This window comes from Bombina bombina, chromosome 5 (assembly GCF_027579735.1).
Source record: "Bombina bombina isolate aBomBom1 chromosome 5, aBomBom1.pri, whole genome shotgun sequence".
NCBI lineage: Eukaryota > Metazoa > Chordata > Amphibia > Anura > Bombinatoridae > Bombina > Bombina bombina.
The window spans coordinates 730610978-730632700 of NC_069503.1; the positions used below are offsets into that span (position 1 = coordinate 730610978).

The 21723-nt window shown below is 41.8% G+C and overlaps 1 protein-coding gene across 4 annotated transcripts in view; it reads right to left on the reverse strand.

Moving 5' to 3' along the window:
- TPMT (thiopurine S-methyltransferase) overlaps window positions 1-21723 on the reverse strand; it is a 100492-nt gene that overhangs the window by 2916 nt on the left and 75853 nt on the right. For all 4 annotated transcript variants that reach the window (XM_053714785.1, XM_053714786.1, XM_053714787.1 and 1 more), the window contains one exon: window positions 417-461. In XM_053714785.1, coding sequence (XP_053570760.1) covers window positions 417-461 — 45 coding nt within the window. The remainder of the gene's footprint in view (window positions 1-416; window positions 462-21723) is intronic.

Genomic DNA, 21723 nt, shown 5'->3' on the forward strand with positions numbered 1-21723 from the left:
GCAGATTCATCTGCCCGCTGTCCCCTGATCTGAAGCCTTTACCTCCCTCAGATGGCCGAGAACAGCAATATGATCTTAACTACTCCGGTTAAAATCATAGTAAAAAAACTCTGGCAGATTCTTCCTCAAACTCTGCCAGAGAAGTAATAACACGCTCCGGTGCTATTGTAAAATAACAAACTTTTGATTGAAGTCATAAAAACTAAGTATAATCACCATAGTCCTCTCACACATCCTATCTAGTCGTTGGGTGCAAGAGAATGACTGGGACTGACGTAGAGGGGAGGAGCTATATGCAGCTCTGCTGGGTGAATCCTCTTGCATTTCCTGTTGGGGAGGAGTTATATCCCAGAAGTAATGATGACCCGTGGACTGATCACACATAACAGAAGAAAGATTAGCATGAAGTAACTTACCCAGGAGCATCTCTAAATCAGCATCTGATACATAAAATGGTGGCCCTGAAAAGTAAACAGTGAGAATCACAAGTGAGTCAGTGTTACAAGGAAGCACTGAGAAGTGAACGCATTTGTAAGAGAGTAGAACTCAAATTCACAATATTAGCTGTAGAGTAATGCTGCTATCATCACAATCACATAAATTGACAGATTAACAGAGCAAGCAGTTGACAATAAAAAACGTAAACAAGGGAGACATTTAAGGGACAGTTTACATGAAAATGTTATTGTTTAAAAGATAGATAATCCCTTTATTACCCATCCCCCAGTTATGTATAACCAACACAGTTAAATTAATACACTTTTTACCTCTGTGATTACCTTGTATCTAAAAGTTGATGATAAAAAAAATTGGAAAGTTGCATTATTTAAAAAGATAGATAATCCCTTTATTACCCATTCCCCAGTTTTGCGCAGTCAACATGGTTATATTAATATACTTTTAACCTTTGTGATTACCTTGTATCTAAGCCTCTTTGGACAGTGCCCTGATCACATGGCTATTTATTTATTTATTATCTATTGACTTGCATTTTAGTTAATTAGTGCTGTGTCAGCAACAACTCCACAGGCGTGAGCACAATAATTTGGCCCACGTGAACTAGCAGTCTCTTGTTGCGAAAAGCAAATAAAAAAGAATGTAATAAGCCATAGCTAAATCACAAGATCTTATTAGAGGTTGGAGGGGGCTCCCTCTCTCCCTCCACGGTAGAATCCACCTACTCAAAATGATTATTCTGCCAAAAATTTTATATCCATTGCAGATGCTTCCTCTATTACTTCATAACAGGGACACACAAACCATCTCTTCTGCTTTTGCTTCCTTTGTTTGGAACCAGAAGAAACATAGGATTAGCAAATCTAAACTGTCAATGTCACTAGATGCGGGAGGCCTCAAATTCCCGAACATACTGTGGTATAACTGGGCAACGCTAGCCAAGTTGGTTATGGGGTGGCTCACCAGATCTGACTACTTCACCCCTGCTGTAGAATTTGACATTATCGCACCTCTCAATGTGGCTTATTTGCCACACGCTAAGCTGGCGTCCCTTCCCTCCCACATCTCTCAAAGCATACTGTTTCGCGACCCATTAAGGGCATGGCACAGGATGTGTAGATTTTGGAAAATAAACCAGGGGGTGTCTAAATATTTACCTTTGCAAGGAAACCCTGAGTTTATCCCGGGTTACACTACCAGAGCCTTCCACGTTTGGCAAACCTTGGGACTGACTTCCATTGCACAAGTGCTGAACAATTTCACACTCCAGGTCCACTCGTTTCAAAGTTTAAAGGAAACCTACAGTATCCCACCTAACACTATGTTTGCCTATTTTCAATGCAGACATTATGTTCAATCTCTCATCACATCTAACCAAATCACAAACTCCGTCATAGATAAACTGTTCCGCTTTGCACAACAGGGCTCACACTCCATCACCAACATCTATAATGAATTAGCAGCACACCTAGAGCAACCGACCCTACAGACAATCTATAACAAATGGCAGGAGACAAGAAACATCTCAATTACCCTACCAGACTTGACAGAAAGTTTTTCAAAAGTTCGTATGGCCACTCTCTCTGCATACTCGAGAGAAGCCCACACCAAACTACTCCACCAGGCATACATTCTCCCAAAACTAAGAGCTAAAATGGTTCCGCAGGCAGTAGATAAATGCTCTAAATGCTCCCTTGACTCCCCAGACCTTACACATCTCACCTGGGATTGTCCCAAACTCACTAAATTGTTGGGCAAACTAAAGTTTTGGCTCCAGAAGGTGTTGACTGAGAGGGTTGACTTAACACCATCCAACATTATTTTTCTACATGATTTTGAGGTTGCACCAGGGCGCCAGAAATTCCTTTATTCTGTGATACTCCTTGCCAGGAGGTTAATCCTGCAATATTGGGTGTCCGATAGAGCTCCTCCCTTTCAGAAATTATTGCACACCATACATACACAGCTACTCTTAGAACAGGCAGATGTGCAGGGAGATCTGGAGAGGAGAATCAAAGCTTTTATTCGTAAATGGGAACCCTACCTTCTTTATTTATCTCCACAAGTGAGAGATAGGATCCTGTATCCTTTCCGTAACTCCCTATTTATGATGGAAGAAAATCTTTGTGGTAACTGGTGTCCAACCCCTTCTATTCCTATTGTATGACCGTATCACCTCCACCCCACTTCTAGTCCAGTAATCTGACCCTACGCAGACCTTGCAAAACTTTCACACCTCTCCTGTGTTGCCTGTGCCGGGGTGTGGGTCTCCCCCCCCCCCCCTCCCTCCCTCAGCCTGTTACCCCTTCCCTGGAGTGGAGGGCTCAACAAGAGGATGTCTCCCGCTCCACGTTTTGAAATTTGTTATATTATGTTAATGTTTTTGTAGTTTTATATTTTTAAACAATAACAGTTTGGTGTTCACTGTCCCTCAGCAGTTTTGTAAGAATGATATACATTAGCAGCAATATTTTCTGTCATGTAGTGCTCCAGACATGTGCATGCTACATATCCAAATATCTCTTTCAACAAAGAATAACAAGAAAACTAAGCAAATTAGATAATATAAGTAAATTGGAAAAAAAAAAAAATTGTATTGTCGATCTGAACCATTAAAGAAAAGTGTTGTGTATCATGCCCCTTTAAATGTCAGTGTTCTGGCATATGTATATGGATGGCTGTGTGTATGTATGTGCATATAGTCTGTGTGTGCTGGGTTGGCAGTGTAAATTTATTTGTGTGCGTATCAATGGGCAATTGTATTAAGTGCTTGGTGGTATGTTAAGCTAGCTGTGGATATGTATGCACATAATGTATACACATGCATGAAGAATTAAATGGACAGTAAATGTAATTTCCCATAAAGGGCTAGATTACAAGTGGCGTAATAAATTTAGCAATATAGTACCCATGTTCTTTTGCATGCATATTACAAGTTGAAAGTAAATGCGTTCACTAGAGTACAATTCAATTTAACACACATCGGGTTAGCTCAACTGAAGACCTTGTGTAAAGGGTTAAAGTTAAAATAAAAGTTGCACCAAACACAACATAAATACATTAAAATAAAACGTTACACTCATATAGGCCCCGATATTCAAAACATCGACAGACTGACGAGAAACTGCCTTTCTGGCCTCATTGGCCTTGCAGCTGTTGGTCTGTTGATATATTCTAATTAAAGGGGCAGACCCATGAAGTGCTGGCAAGTGGCAATGTTTCTCCCATGGGATATAATGGGGAGCGCTACGTCAGCACAACATCGTTGACTTCGCCACTTTCTGTGGGTGGGAGGGCATATTTGAAGTGTTCCTACACAATGGAGACAAAGAGTAACTGAAACCACACACGGTTTCTGTATTGGAACACTTCAAATAATGCTTGTGGGACCTAACTGTAACCACACCCACACTACCGACCTCATACCTTTTCATTTGCGAGATAAACATGGCTGACACCCTACTTGTAACCTGTACTTTGGAGATTGGAATAGATCGCACTGCTGGCAATGTATCCCAATCAAAGTACAGATTACTTCCCCTGGAACGCCTACACTAAAATCATACTCCAGCTATACTCCCCCTGGAATGCCCATCTAACTCCCTAATACCGTCTACACCTACGTCATGTCTTAGCTACACTCACCTAAAACACTCAGATAACTCCCTAATACCACCTACACCTATGTAATGTCTTCACCATACTTTACATCGCCAATGTCGGTGCTGATGCTGCTTGGAATATTTCGCCAGGATCGCTACCCATTGCAATGCTGCCTTTAATAGGTAATGTCGACACTTTTGAATATTTCATTCACTCTATCGCGTTGGATCCCTTTTAAATATATCGCTACCCCACAGAACTTTTGATCATTGGGGCCATAAACACTATCTGGACTAAATATTTTGCATTTATATTTCTATGAATAATTTTTTAAGGATTAAAAAGTATATGGACATGTATTTGACTGCAAAGGGCTATAATGTGTCTAAATAATAAATAATTTTATATTTAACAATGTGTTTTACTGTTTATTTACTGTAAATATTTCACATTTTAATGTCCTTCAAATACAAAGACATGTGCAACGCTAAAAATTTAGTTTCGTTTCATTTCCATTAGTTAAATAAATAATTTAGTTTCGGCAAATTAGTTTAGTTAAGTTTAAAAAAAAAAAAAAAAAATAGTTTCGGCAAATTAAATTATGGTTTTTCTCAGATTCATTCTTTATTCATATGCATTCTATTCTGAAGTTAAGAATAGACTAATGCATATGAATAAATAATGGATCCCAAAAAACAAAAGGATCCGAAAAAACGATTTAACTTAACATAACTAATATGCTGGCAATTGCAAAACAAATCTATCTAAAACCGCTGGCGCCACCCACATAGCTGACACTAAATATAGCTATTAACCCCTAAACCACCGTCACCCCCACATCGCCAGCACTACCTAAACCACCACCCCCCCACATCACCGACACAAAATAGACCTATTAACCCCTAAACTGCCGTTCCCCGACACTAACAAAACCTATTAACCCCTAAACCGCAGTTCCAACATCGCCGACACTAACTAAACCTAGTAAACCCTAATCCGCCGTTCCCAAACATTGCCAACACTAACTAAATAAACCTATTAATCCCTTAACCACCATTCCCAAACATCACCAACACTAACTAAACCTATTAACCCCTAAACCGCAGTACCACAACATCGACAACACTAACTAAACCTATTAACCCCTAAACCGCCATTCCCAAACATCGCCAACACTAACTAAACCTATTAACCACTAAACCGCTGGCCCCCACATCCCAACAACATAAATTAAACTATTAACCCCTAAACCTAACACCCCCTAACTTTAACATAATTAAAATAGACCTAAATTAAAGTTACAATTATTAACTGCCTATTTAAAAATAAATACAAACTTACCTGTGAAATAAAAATAAAACCTAAGATAGCTTCAATATAACTATGTACTAACTACCTAGTTAAAATAAATACAAAGTTGGGGAGGGCGGAGCCAGCAGCTGGAGAGAGCGGACATCTTTTAGCAGAGCTCTGTTGAAAACGCAAAATTAATACAAATTTACCCATATTTCCCGTACTTAAAATCACCTCATTCCTCTCAGCACTTGGTCTCTGCAAATAAAGTGTGTTGGATAGTCCAACAATTGCCGGCCACGCGGTCAAGAGAACTGGTGGCGGACAGAGGGAGACAGTGCCATCTGACTAGTCTATAATTGAGGTCAAGAGCCATACCCTGGCTTTGTGGAAGTACATTTTAGCCATGTAGAATCTGGAAGCTGTTTTCCAGGACCTGATGGCGGATTATGAAAGGAGATTTGCTGAGAGGATTGATAAGATCCTTGCTGCGTCACAATCGAGAGATGGCCTGGCCTACAATACATTACACAACATGGCAGTGGCAAAAATAACACCAGACGTGAGTGACCTCACACAACAGCAAGTAGTGCCGTTGCCTACTTTGCTGCCCTCGCAGTCTCCCTTTGAGTCTGGATTGGAGGAGGGGGTGAATATGGAGCGAGAGCTGCAGAAAGCCAAGTCAGATTCCCCTACATCAGCCATACTAGAAGGGGATTTGGACTTCCTCAATTTTCCCACAGATGCAGATGGAGAGACCGGTCTTCCTCACCCTGGGGGGAATGCAACCTTACTTTGTGGGGAGCAGTGGCGCAACGTCCGTGCGATTGTGCCTGGGAGTGCGGCCGGCTCCCATGAGTGCGACACTGGTGTCTTGAGCGCTCTGTTCACACCACAAAGCCAGAGAAACATATTACCTGCTTTTGTGTACAAGGAGATGGTATTTTGGTGTAGAGGCAAGGGGTAAATGTTGGGCATGATTTTGCTATACATGTTGTGTAGCCCACCTCTTCTGTGCGCCTGAAACTGGGGACATAATGGCAGACTTGTCCCTTAGAACTGTGATATTGCTTCTCCCCAGCTTGATAATAGCTGCTCTATATAGCTTTCGCAAAAAGGAGCTTATTACTGTTATTCTGTATTTTGTTGCTTCCTCCCCTCTGCCTAATTGTGTGATAGTCCTGTGTCTCCTGCTCTACTAACGCAGATGTACGGGATGTATATTATTGATCACTGTAGGGGCTGTAGTATATGGGCTCAGACTAAGTTTGTTTAGTGATGTTGCTGGCCCCTTGCATGCAGTCATTCTATGTGGTTATGGTATAGCACTTATACAAGTCTTTCTATATTTCCCAGATTGCATGTACTACTTTGGAGCAATACTTCCTCTTGTTAGTAGCCAGTAATATATTGCTTGCTCCCTGGATCAATTGTGGGGAACTAAACAGTTAGTTAAAGGGACATGAAACCCAATTTTTTTTCTTTCATGATTTAGAAATAGCATGCAGTTTTAAACAATTTTCTAATTTACCTCTATTATCTAATTTGCTTCATTCTCTTGATATTCTTAGCTGAAAAGCATATCTAGATAGGCTCAGGTGCTGCTGGTTGCTGCACATAGATGCCTCCTGTGATTTGCTCTCCCATGTTCATTGCTCTTTCTTCAACAAAGGATATCTAAAACATGAAGCAAATTAGATAATAGAAGTAAATTGGATAGTTGTTTAAAATTGTATTCTCTATCTGATTCATGAAAGAAAAAAAATGGGTTTAATGTCCCTTTAAGGGGAACTTTCATTTTATGCCCCCTAACTTTTAACATTAGAACAATAAGCTACGATAACTGGGTACTCTGTTCTCTATTTTGATATGTTCTCATGGAACCTAACTATTACTCATACTGTTTTACTATATAGTAATTAATTGTTTAGGAGCACTTATCAGGAGTCCAATAACTCTACTTCCTTGGTTGGGAATATTGTGCAAGGGCGCGACTGATTTTAATACTTAGCTCCATATTGTAATAATGACATTATTCTATATGCTGTTTTACCCTGCATGTTATGTATGTATTGGAAACTTGTAAAGCGCAGCTAATCACCCATAAAGGTCTCAAGGCACTGCTTATTTTATCGACCTCGGAAGGATGAAAGACTGAGTGGACCTCGCCGGGGATCAAACCTGCAACCCTCAAAGTTGCTACAGAGCTCAGACACAGTGCATTAGCATGCTGAGCTATCTGTCCAGCTACCCTGCATGTTATCAGGTTTTCATCATCACAAGAGAAGTTGCATAAAGGCTCTTGCCCGCCCCCCTCTCCTCTCCCCATACTTTTGCGGCTTAAAAGCACTGCAAATGTGTTACTTGTTATAGGGATATATTGCATATAATAGATTTCATGCTGCATAAAATTATACCTTCTCGGAAGGTTTAAAAATAGTTAATATACTGTCAGATAACCTCCTATAGCTGTTGTGATATGTTAAAAGCCAAGAGAGGCCTTAGTTTGTTTAAGGTGGTGGAAGACTAAGTGAAGCTTATTATGGAATTACCGTATCCCTAACTACATGTTATCTATTATTGAAGCGTTTTTATAGCCTAGAGGTCCAAAAAAGTGGCCCATATAAATTAAAAGTATTATCTACTGTAATAGCATCTGTTGTAACTTTCATATATGTAACCCCCCCTTACATGGAAATTATGCGGATAGGGGTAACTAAAACCCGCAAACCTATGCAGAGTTAGGGAGTCTCTGCCCTATCCTAAACACTAGCTGTTGCAATTATATAAACCTCCTATGTTCAGTACATAGCTGCATAAGGCCCAAGAGAAGCCTCTATATGGTTAGGAGGCCAGAATAAAAATCATTCTATTTAATCCCTCACATTGTGTACCTAGGTGACGTGAGGACCAAGAGTGGCCTATAATATCTTAGAGGACAAAATAAGAGGTTTTATTAGTTTGCACCTTAAACATTTTCCTAATTCTGCACATTTTGTAACTTCTTGCATTAGGTGTATGTGTAACTTGAGGCTCTACAGAAGCCTATAATATTTTGATGGGCATGTTAGTATGACATAATGTACAGTGAGGCCCCGGTTTACGCACGACTCGCAATACGAAACAAAATGCCAGTTTGCCCCCCTCGGTTTACGAATATTTTTCGCAATACGAAACCAGTGGCCCCTGTGCCCCCTGCATACTCAAGTATGATTGAATTAATGAAGTTTGGGTACCAGTGTGGAGGTGTTGGAGAGGTTTTGGAGCCATTTTGCAGCAAGTTGTTGAGCCTTTTGGAGCCATTTGCAGCAAGTTGTTAAGCCTTTTGGAGCCATTTGCAGCAAGTTGTGGAGCCTTTTGGAGACATTGGAGCCATTTGCAGCAAGTTGTTAAGCCTTTTGGAGCATTTTTTGGACACTTTATTTGAATTTTTTCGGACCTCCGGAACACATTAATTGATTTTCAATGCATTCCTATGGGAAACCGTGTTTCGGTTTACGAATTTTTCGCAATACAAAACGACCCGGAGAACGAATTAAATTCGTAAACCGAGGCCTCACTTGTATATCTTTCTTTAGAGATGTTTAATTCCTAACTTGTTGGCAGATATCTGTATTGTATTGTGCATACTTGGTGCTTATTACTCTTTGTATTGTTCAAACCTCAATACAAACATTATTTATATAAAAAAAAAAATACAAACTTACCTGTGAAATAAAAATAAAACCTAAGCTTACACTAATAAAACCTAACATTACTAAAAATAAAAAATAAGATTACTAAAAAATTAAAACTACAATTACAAAAAATAATAAACACTAAAATTACAAAAAATAAAAAAACTACCATTACAAAGAATAACAAACAAAATTATCCAAAAAAATAAGAAATTCTTCCTATTCTAATACCCAGTTTAAAAAAAAAAAAAACAAACAAAAAAAAAACAACCTAAAGTAAAAGAACCCTAATCTATAATAAACTACCAAGGGCCCTTAAAAGGGCCTTTTGTATAGCATTTTCCTAAAGTTAACAGCTCCTATGCAAAAAAAAACAAAAAACAAACACCCCGTAACATTACAAACCCCCACCCCCCAAACCCACAAAATAAAAAACACCCACCAAAAAATAAAAAAAATCCCATTACAAAAAAAAACAACAAAAATAAACAAAATTATCCAAAATATTAAAAAATAATTCCTATTCTAATACCCAATTAAAAGGGCTTTTTGTTTACAGCTCTTTTGCTAACAAAATTACAACAAACATCCCCTAACATTACAACCCCCCCAACCCACAAAATTAAAAAAAAAGAAGGAAATTTATGCTTACCTGATAAATTTATTTCTTTTACGATATGACAAGTCCACGGATTTCATCCTTACTTATGGGATTACGCCTCCTGGTCAGCAGGAGGCGGCAAAGAGCACCACAGCAGAGCTGTATATATAGCTCCTCCCTTCCCTCCCACTCCAGACATTCGACTGAAGTTAGGAAGAGAAAGGAAAAGCCAAGGTGCAGAGGTTACTGAAGCTTAACAAAAATAAAGACCTGTCTTAGAAAATGACAGGGTGGGCCGTGGACTCGTCATATCGTAAAAGAAATACATTTATCAGGTAAGCATAAATTTCCTTTTCTTTTACAAGATATGACGAGTCCACGGATTTCATCCTTACTTATGGGATACAATACCAAAGCTATAGGACACGGATAAAAGGGAGAGACAAGACAGGAACCTAAACGGAAGGCACCACTGCTTGAAGAACCTTTCTCCCAAAACCAGCCTCAGATGAGGCAAAAGTATCAAATTTGGAAAATTTGGAAAAAGTGTGAAGAGACGACCAAGTTGCAGCCTTGCAAATCTGCTCAACAGAAGCATAATTTTTAAATGCCCATGAGGAAGCCACAGCCCTAGTAGAATGAGCTGTAATTCTTTCAGGAGGCTGCCATCCAGCAGTCTCATATGCAAAACGGATGATACTCTTCAGCCAGAAAGAAAGAGAGGTAGCCGTAGCTTTCTGACCCCTACGATTCCCAGCAAAAACAACAAATAATGAAGATGATTGACGAAAATCCTTAGTCGCCTGTAAGTAGAACTTCAAGGCACGGACTACGTCCAAATTATGTAACAGACGCTCCTTCTTAGAAGAAGGATTAGGACACAAGGAAGGAACAACAATTTCCTGATTAATATTTTTGTTAGAAACAACCTTAGGAAGAAAACCAGGTTTGGTACGCAACACCACCTTATCAGAATGGAAAATAAGATAAGGAGAATCACATTGTAATGCCGAAAGCTCAGAAACTCTGCGAGCAGAAGAAATAGCAACTAAAAATAAAACTTTCCAAGATAACAACTTAATATCTATGGAATGCATAGGTTCAAACGGAACCCCTTGAAGAACATTAAGAACTAAATTCAAACTCCAAGGAGGAGTAATTGATCTAAACACAGGCCGGATTCTAGTCAAGGCCTGACAAAAAGATTGAACATCTGGAACATCTGCCAGACGCTTGTGTAGCAAAATAGACAAAGCAGAAATCTGTCCCTTTAAAGGAACTTGCTGACAACCCTTTCTCCAATCCTTCTTGGAGAAAAGATAAAATCCTTGGAATCTTAACCCTACTCCATGAGTAGCCCTTGGATTCGCACCAATAAAGATATTTACGCCATATCTTATGATAAATCTTTCTAGTAACAGGCTTCCGTGCCTGAATCAAGGTATCAATGACCGATTCAGAGAACCCTCGCTTAGATAAAATCAAGCGTTCAATCTCCAAGCAGTCAGCTGCAGAGAAATTAGATTCGGATGATGGAAGGGTCCCTGAATGAGAAGGTCCTGCCTCAATGGAAGCTTCCACGGCGGCAGAGAAGACATGTCCACCAGATCGGCATACCAGGTCCTGCGAGGCCACGCAGGAGCGATTAGAATCACCGAAGCCCTCTCCTGTTTGATTCGCGCAATCACCCGGGGAAGGAGAGCAAACGGTGGAAACACATAAGCTAGGTTGAATGACCAAGGCACTGCCAAGTCATCTATCAGTTCGGCCTGAGGATCCCTGGACCTGGATCCGTATCTTGGGAGCTTGGCATTCTGACGAGACGCCATCAGATCCAATTCCGGTCTGCCCCACCTGAGAATCAGGGTGGCAAAGATGGAGCTCCCCTTCCCCTGTATGAAACGTCTGTCTGCTCAAAAAATCCGCCTCCCAGTTTTCCACTCCTGGGATGTAGATTGCTGACAGATAACAAGAAAGAGCCTCCGCCCACCAAATTATCTTGGATACTTCTATCATCGCTAAGGAACTCCTTGTTCCTCCCTGATGATTGATGTAAGCCACAGTCGTAATGTTGTCCGACTGAAACCGGATTAATTTGGCCGACGCCAACTGAGGCCAAGCCTGAAGCGCATTGAATATTGCTCTCAATTTAAGAATATTGATTGGAAGTAGGGACTCCGACCGAGTCCACACCCCCTGAGCCTTCATTGAATCCCAGACTGCACCCCAACCTAGTAGACTGGCATCCGTTGTCACTATCACCCATGAGGGTCTACGGAAGCACGTCCCTTGGGACAGATGATCCGGCGACAACCACTAAAGAAGAGAGTCTCTTGTCTCCTGATCCAGATCTATCTGAGGAGACAAATTTGCATAATCTCCATTCCACTGCCTGAGCATGCTCAGTTGTAGAGGTCTGAGATGAAAACGAGCAAACGGAATGATGTCCATTGCCGCCACTATCAATCTAATTACCTCCATGCACTGAGCCACTGATGGCCGAGGATTGGACTGAAGGGTTCGGCATGTATTCAGAATCTTTAACTTTCTGACTTCCGTCAAAAACATTTTCATGGATACCGAGTCTATTAGAGTTTCCAGGAAAGGAACCCTTGTCTGTGGAATTAGTGAACTCTTTTCTAGATTCACCTTCCACCCGTGAGTTCTTAGAAAGGATAGAACAATGTTGGTATGAGACTTTGCCAGTTGATAAAAGGACGCCTGGATCAGAATATTGTCCAGATAAGGTGCCACTGCAATGCCCCGCGGTCTGAAAACCGCCAGCAGAGACCCTAGAACCTTCGTGAAGATCCTGGGTGCCATGGCCAACCCGAAGGGAAGGGCCACAAACTGAAAATGTTTGTCCAGGAAGGCAAACCTCAGGAACTAGTGATGATCTCTGTGGATAGGAATATGAAGATATGCATCCTTTAAGTCCACAGTAGTCATATATTGACCCTCCTGGATCAATGGAAGGATTGTCCGGAAAGATGGAACTCTGAGAAACTTGTTTAGACTCTTGAGATCTAGAATGGGTCGGAACGTTCCCTCTTTTTTGGGAAGCACAAAAAGATCTGAGTAAAACCCCTGCCCCTGTTCCTGTATGGGGACGGGACAAATTACTCCCATAGTGGAGAGGTCTTTTACACAATGTAAGAACGCCTCTCTTTTTAACTGGTCTACAGACAATGGTGAAAGAATAAACCTTCCCCTTGGGAAGGAATTTTTGAACTGCAGCTGATATCCCTGAGACACGATTTCCAGAGTCCAGGGATCCTGAACGTCTCTTATCCAAGCCTGGACGAAGAGAGAAAGTCTGCCCCCTACTAGATCCGGTCCCGGATCAGGGGCCGCCCCTTCATGCTGTCTTGGGAGCAGCAGCGGGCTTCTTGGGTTGTTTACCCTTGTTCCAAGCCTGGTTAGGTCTCCAGACGGCTTTGGCTTGAAAAAAGTTCCCTTCCTGTTTAGCGGCAGAGGAAGGGGGGACTCCCTTGAAATTACGAAAGGAACGAAAATTACTCTGTCGTCCCCTTTGCTTAGAAGTTTTGTCTTGAGGGAGTAGCTGACCCTTACCTCCCGTAATGTCAGAAATGATTTATTTCAAATCAGACCGAAGAGGGTCTTTCCCTTAAAGGGAATAGTCAAAAGCTTGGATTTAGAGGACACATCCGCAGACCAAGATTTTAACCATAAGGCTCTATGCGCTAAAATGGAGAATCCGGCATTCTTAGCCGCCAATTTGGCCATCTGAAACGCGGCATCTGTGACAAAAGATTTAGCCAACTTAAAGGGCCACTGTAAGTAAATATTTTCTATGCCTGTTACTAACTAACTACCCCAAATATGCTTTTTATCAATAGCATTTCATTAACATATCTCTACCATATAGCAGAAACCTTGTCTGAAAATTTAATTGTTTTCCAAACCCACTCCGTGGGTATCCTTTGCTCTGTACCAATCCGTTTACAATACCTAGGTTTCAAAATGGCGCTTTAAACACAAAGTTATTGGTTTAAGTATTTTGAACACTCAGTGCTGAAAATAGTGGGCAGGATAACGTGACATCATCGGCGAATAAAAGATATAACTTTTAGAACGTTATGAAACTTCGTTTTGGAGAAAATATAGGTCAGTAGGTTTTAATTAATGTTTATTAACTTTAATATGTTAGTTGTTTATCTTAAAAATTATAACAGAAAGTAATCCTTTAAGGGCCTTAATTCTGTCATTATCTCCTCTAAAGAAGTCTCAGTCTTAAGAGACTCATCTAAGGCGTCAAACCAAAAGGCAGCTGCAGTTGTGACTGGTACAATGCAGGCCGTCGGTTGTAATAAATATCCCTAGTGAACAAAAAGCTTCTTAGGGTCTTTGAATGCACAACTGTCCTCAATAGGGATAGTCGTATGTTTAGCCAGGGTAGAAATAGCTCCCTCCACCTTTGGGATCGTTTGCCAAGAGTCCCGAATGGTGTCAGCTATAGGGTACATCTTCTTAAAAATAGGGGAAGGCGAGAACGGAATACCCAGTCTTTCCCATTCCCGTGTAACAATTTCCGTCATTCTTTTAGGAACCGTAAAAACATCAGAGTAAGAAGGAATTTCTAAGTATTTATCCATCTTACAATTTCTCTGGAGGTACCACAATAGAGTCACAGTCGTCCAGAGTCATCAAAACCTCCCGCAGTAACAGGCAGAGATGTTAAAGTTTAAATCTGAAGTACGTGACATTCGAATCTGTCTGGGGCAACGCACTCGCTGAGTTAGACAGTTCCCCCTCAGAAAGGGTCTCCCTACCCCCCAATTCAGATCCCTGGGAGGGTACATCGGAGATAGCCATCAAAGCATCAGAAGTCGCAGGAACCATATGGGTTTCTGTCCTGCTGCGTTTGCCCTGTAATATTGGCAACTTAGATAACACTTCTGTGAGAGTAGATGACATAACTGCAGCCATATCCTGCAAAGTGAAAGAAGCAGACGCCGATGAAGAACATGGCGTCGCTTGAGCGGGTGTTAAAGGCTGTGACGCTTGGGGAGAAAGTTGCGGCATACCCTGAATCTCATCAGTCTGAGCACCTTCCTTAGACATATCTTTATTAAAAAATATTTTTTCTTTACATTGTAAGGCTCTCTCAACACAAGTATCACAAAGTATAACAGGGGGTTCCACAACGGCATCTAAACACATGGGACATGTACTTTGCTCAATGTCCTCCATTGTAGCAGATGCAAAGTACAAACGTGGTAAATCCCTGATAAACAATCAGAACAGAAAGTTCAGCAAAAATAGAGTACTGTGTCTTTAAAATTTTGCCAACGCTTATTATTATACTCAAAATTAAATCAAGCAATTGAGATATTTTAGTCTTCAAGTGCGGTCAATGTATACCTCGCACCACTCACATGGGGCCCTTATTAGAATCACACCGTTACTCACAGTCACCCCGCCACAGCTCCGCTGCGGCTCCTACCTGCCACCGTGTGACCACTGCTATTCTCTTATCAGCGTGCCTAAGACCGCTTGTAAATATCGTGACAAGCGGACTTAGGGGCTGTACGCACACTCTTGTTTCCAAGCACTTGTTCACCGGGACTCGACAGCTGCGTAACTGCATGACAAACGCGCAAACTCAAGTCCCAACCTTCGTGGGCGGAAACGATTACACAGAGCCCGGGAAAAATAAAGGCATAGTAACGTCAAGTACTGAAAAACTTAAGTAACATACACCTGTCTAACAGTCTATTCCCCAGCGTCAGCCTCACAAAAATAAACAAAGTTATGCCCGCAACAGCACTCTCACATCTGAGCACTATAGAAACCACCCAGCGCTCCTGGCTAAAATTATTGAAATGCCGGACTGTCTGGAGGAAATATTAATATGTATGTTGTCATCTTTATCATGCAGCATATGACATTCACATATTTGCACAGGGATACCCTCCTTACCAAGGCCCATAAACCGCAATAATAGTACAGTCAGTTCCGAGTATCTGCTTTCAAGCCCCAGAAATAAAAAGACTGGACTTACCTCCATGCTGAGGAACAGCATGAAAATACTCAGTGTCAAGAGGTCTACTCTTCCTCCTGAGGTCCTGTGAATAATGAAGGGTCTTAGGCAAATTCACTAAGTCCACATCCAGGCAGCACCAATAAGGGAGGAACAGTGAGACTAAAATCCCACAAGTTCCCAAGCATAATTGGATCTTCCAGAAGCTGCCCAGTAATAAAATAGTACACTTTGGCACCATTTGAAAAATAAAAAACTCTTGATTGAAGAATCTAAACTAACACCTCACTTTACCTCTTCCTATCACTAACACAGGCAAAGAGAATGACTGGAGTGGGAGGGAAGGGAGGAGCTATATATACAGCTCTGCTGTGGTGCTCTTTGCCTCCTCCTGCTGACCAGGAGGCGTAATCCCATAAGTAAGGATGAAATCCGTGGACTCGTCATATCTTGTAAAAGAAAACCTAACTTAAAAAAAAACAACTAATCTACACCCCTTTGTATGGGCATTGCCCTTAAAGGGGCATTCAGCTCTTTTTCAGCCCATTAAAATAAAAAAGGCCTAATCTAAAAAAAAAAAAAAAAACACCCCAAAAAAACAACTAACACTAACCCCAAAATTAGTACTCACTGTTGCCGAAGTCCGGCAAAAGATCTTCATATCAGCAGCGAAGCTTCTTCATCCAGGCGTCTCCATCTTCATCCATCGCGGGACCAGCATCTTCTTCATCCCTGTGGATGCAGAGTGGTCAATGCGCGGAGGCGGAGTTCCAGGCAGAGGTCCATCAGTCCGACGTGGAAGTCCTCTTCATGTGATCATCCGCCGCACACTGAGGATTCAATGCAAAGTACCCCCCTTTTATATTGGGGTACCGTTGCATTCCTATTGGCTGAAAAATTAAAATCAGCCAATAGGAATTAGAGCTGCTTAAATTCTATTGGCTGATTTGAACAGCCAATAGGATTTAAGCAGCTACTCTCATTCCTATTGGCTCATTCTTTATATATATATATATATATATATATATATATATATATATATATATATATATATATATATATATATATATATATATATATATATATATATATATATATATAATTTTTTCCTTCCAAGATAACAACTTAATATCTAAGGAATGCATAGGCTCAAATGGAGCCTGTTGAAGAACTGTAAGAACTGGATTAAGACTCCAAGGAGGAGTAACCGGTTTAAACACAGGCCTGATTCTAACCAAGGCCTGACAGAACGATTGCACGTCTGGTACATCCGCCAGACGTTTATGTAACAAAATAGATAAGGCAAATATTTGACCCTTTAGGGAACTTGCCGATAAACCCTTCTCCAAAACCTCTTGGAGAAAAGACAAAATTCTAGGAATCCGAACTCTACTCCAAGAGTAGCCTTTGGATTCACACCAATGCAGATATTTCCGTCATATCTTATGGTAACTCTTTCTAGTCACAGGCTTACGAGCCTGAATCATGGTCTTAAATGACCGACTCTGAAAATCCACGCTTAGATAAAATTAAGCTTTCAATCTCCAAGCAGTCAGCTTCAGAGAAACTAAATTTGGATGAAGGAAGGGCCCTTGAAGTAGAAGGTCCTTTCTCAATGGAAGCCTCCAAGGTGGAAGAGATGACATCTCCACCAGGTCTGCATACCAGATCCTGCGAGGCCACGCCGGTGCAATGAGGATCACCGACACGCTCTCCTGTTTGATTCGAGCAATGACTCGAGGGAGGAGAGTGAACGGGGGAAATAGGTATGCAAGGCTGAAATTCCAAGTTACCGCCAGAGCGTCTATCAGTACCGCCTGAGGATCCCTTGACCCGTACATCGGAAGCTTGGCATTCTGCCGAGATGCCATGAGATCCAGCTCCGGCTGTCCCCATTTGAGAATCAAGCTGGAAAACACTTCCGGATGGAGTTCCCACTCCCCCCGGGTGAAAGGTCTGTCTGCTCAGAAAATTCGCCTCCCAGTTGTCCACTCCTGGGATGTGGATCGCTGACAGGCAGCAGTTGTGGGACTCCGCCCACTGAATTATCTGAGGCCAAGCCAGAAGAGCATTGAAGATTGCTCTCAGCTCCAGAATGTTTATGGGTAAAACAGACTCCAAATGAGTCCATGTCTCCTGAGCCTTTAGAGAGCCCCAGACTGCTCCCCATCCCAGTAGGCTGGCGTCCGTTGTCACAATCACCCAGGTGGGTCTGCGAAAGCAGGTTCCCTGGGAGAGATGTTCCTGAGACAACCACCAAAGAAGAGAATCCCTTGTCTCCTGCTCTAGATGTATTCGTGAAGACAGATCTACATAATCTCCGTTCCACTGCCCGAGCATGCATAACTGCAGAGGTCTGAGGTAGAAACGGGCAAACGGCATGATGACCATGGCTGCTACCATCAGACCGATTACCTCCATGCATTGAGCCACTGATGGCCGAAGAGAGGACTGAAGCGCTAGACAAGAATCGAAAGGCTTTTCATTGATAAAGGAATCTATTATGGTTCCCAAGAAAATTACCCTTGTAGTTGGAACTAAGGAGATCTTTTCCAAATCCACCTTCCATCCGGGAGATCGAAGGAAAGATAACAACATTTCTGTGTGGGATCTTGCTTGATGAAAGGATGGCACCTGAACCAGAATGTCATCCAGATAAGGCGCCACTGCAATGCCCCGCAATCGGAGCACCGCCAACAGGGATCCCAGAACCTTTGAGAAAATTCTGAGAGATGTGGCAAGGCCGAATGGAAGAGCCACAAACTGGAAGTGTTTGTCTAGAAATGCAAACCTCAGAAACTTGTGATGGTCCCTGTGGATGGGAACATGCAGGTACGCGTCCTTTAAATCTACCGTTGTCATAAATTGACCTTCTTGAACCAAGAGAAGAATTGAATAAATAGTTTCCATCTTGAAGGACGGCACTCTGAGGAACTTGTTTAGACTTTTGAGATCTAAAATTGGTCTGAAGGTTCCCTCTTTTTTGGGAACCACGAACAGATTGGAGTAAAATCCCATACCCTGATCCTGCATTGGAACAGGCACTATCACTCCCAGGTCAGAAAGATCTTGAACACAGTGTAAGAACGCCTCTCTTTTTATCTGGTCTACAGCTAATCTTGAGAGAAGAAACCTGCCCCTGGAAGGAACAGTTTTAAACTCTAGTTTGTACCCCTGGGACACGATGTCCACCGCCTAGGGATCCTGAACATCCTAAACCCAAGCGAAGGAGGATAGTCTGCCCCCCACAAGATCCGGTCCCGGATCGGGGGCAGACCCTTCATGCTGACTTAGAGTCATTGACTGGCTTCTTAGCTTGCTTTCCCTTGTTCCACGACTGGTTGGACCTCCAGGAAGACTTGGATTGTTCTTGTTTTGTAGAGGGAGAGGAAGGCTTACCCTTGAAGTTTCGAAAGAAACGAAAATTACTCTGACGTCCCTTCTGCTTGTTCCTCTTATCCTGAGGGAGGAAATTACCTTTTCCTCCCGTAATGTCGGAAATGATCTCAGCCAGACCCGGCCCAAACAAGGTCTTTCCCTTGTAAGGGATCGCCAAAAGCTTAGACTTAGATGACACGTCCGCAGACCAGGACTTCAACCATAAGGCCCTGCGAGCCAATACGGCAAAACCAGAAATTTTTGCTCCTAGTTTAATAACCTGTAGGGAGGCATCCGTAATAAAAGAATTGGCCAACATAAGGGCCTTGATCCTATCCTGGATCTCTTCGAAGGGAGTGACTGTCCAAATAGAATCAGACAACGCATCAAACCAGTATGCTGTTGCAATACCCACTGCAGGTTGCCATTGTAAACCCTGGTGTACATACATTTTCTTGAGTAACTCCTCTAATTTCTTGTCCATAGGATCCTTGAAGGAACAACTATCCTCTATGGGAATAGTGGTCCTCTTAGCAAGCGTGGAAATTGCCCCTTCCACCTTGGGTACCATCTGCCAAGACTCCCTGATAGAGTCTGCTATAGGAAACATCTTCTTAAATATAGGGGGATGGGGAAAAAGGGATACCCGGTCTCTCCCATTCCCTAGCAATTATCTCTGTAGCTCGATCTGGTACAGGAAAAACCTCCACCATGGAAGGTATATCAAAATACTTGTTTAGTTTACTAGACTTCTTAAGATTGACTATGACAGTAGAGTTGGAGTCGTCCAGGGTAGCTAAAACCTCCTTAAGTAACAAACGGAGGTGTTCGAGCTTAAACCTGAAAGAAACAACTTCCGTATCAGCCAAAGGAATTACACTGTCTGAGATTTCACCCTCAGATGCTACCGAAGTATCTTTCTCCTCAGATTTCTGGGAAGGGGCATTCGGAATAGCCACTACTGTGTCAGCAACCTTACTCACCGATTGTTTACATTTCCTCTTGCGCTTTCCCTGCAGCATGGGAAAAGCAGACAACAAGCATCAGATACCGCTGAGGACATTAGGGAAGCGATGTCTTGCAAGGTAACTCCAGAAGGAGTAATAGAGGAAGCACACAGGGCACTGGTTGTATGGACAATACATTTTGGGAGGCTTGAGGAGAAAGCTGCGGCATATCTTGAACATTTTCAGAAGACTCCTGAACAGCATCCGCCTTAGACAATGTTGGCTCAGGAAAAAGTCTATCCCTGTAATGTAAAGTTCTCTCAATACATGAGGAACAGAAAGGGATTGGTGGTTCCACATTAGCATTAAAACAAAGTACATGTAACATCTTGCAGGGCCTCTTGGTCCATCTTTAGTCACCAATAAACAGGATAAATAGATAAACAAAACTGATATTTTGTTTAGAAAACACCCCCCCCCCCAAAAAAAAAAGTTACTGCTCCTTTAAATTTTAAAACGAAACTGCTTTATTTTTTCAGCAATAAAAATATAAAGTAGCACAAAAACCACTCCAGACAACTTCTACACCTCAGCTTAGCTCTGCTGAAGTGCTTACCTGCCTGCCTGAAAACGGAGTGATTATCCTGCTAGAAAATCCGGACTCAACTGCTATCTTTCTGAAAGTGGAGACCGGTAACTTATTCAGCTAGTGTCCGTGACGCAGCTATAACTCTGCTCCGTAACACAGGAAATTAAGGGGAAAAAGGCGCACAACAGAAAGCCGCTTCAGCTAGCCCCGCCCATTGTGGGCGTTAAAGATAACCTCCCAATCGGCTAAAAGTATTACCAAAGCCGCAGGGAGTAAAGTAATAATAAAAACACCACCTCTGAGCCATAGCTCCATGTCCCCAGTGCCTGCTATTGCTGCCCATAATAAAATGATCCCCCAAGCAATAGGAGAATGTCTCTTGTCCCACAATTAAATTGTATAGTGCCATCCTTTAATTTTCTGCAATATGTCCCAGAAAAAATAAAGTTAGCACTTACCTTTAAATTTCTGCCAGGTAGCACGGCAGCTTACTAGGTTTGAGAAGGCCAGTTCCCTCACATGGACCTGTGGATAAAAACAAGACTGAGTAATATTACTCAGGCTTGCACGAATAGGGCAGCATTAAATACATGGGAGGCGCACTGAGGATTGTACCCCACAATTTCCCATTGTTTGAAAGCCACCACTGCTCTACTGAAGAGACTGATATGGACTACGGCTACACCCTAGGACAAAGCAGAACAATCTTGCACTGCTTGAAAAATAATAAAATCTTGCTTGAAGAATCTTCTTTCCAACACCAAACTTTACCACTTCCTTGCTCTAACGTAGGCAAAGAGAATGACTGGGGTTGGAGGGAAGGGAGGAGATATTTAACAAATTTACTGTGGTGCTCTTTGCCGCCTCCTGCTGGGCAGGAGTGATATTCCCAATAGTAATTAGATGATCCGTGGACTCACCAAGTCATTAGAAAGAAATATATATTGTAGTAGTAGTCTCAAGAGGAAAAAAAAAGCGTAAACAGAAACAGGATATGTTATACAATAATACATCTTAATTCAGGAGGAGATACATACCCAGTATAATTTTTGTGATAACATAACAATACATACTGTGTTCCTAAGAAAGGAGATTCATAGCATACTTAATCTGAAATGAGTATCTTAACCAAAACTCATAATTTCCACTTATCCTACACCCCATTGTTTCCTATG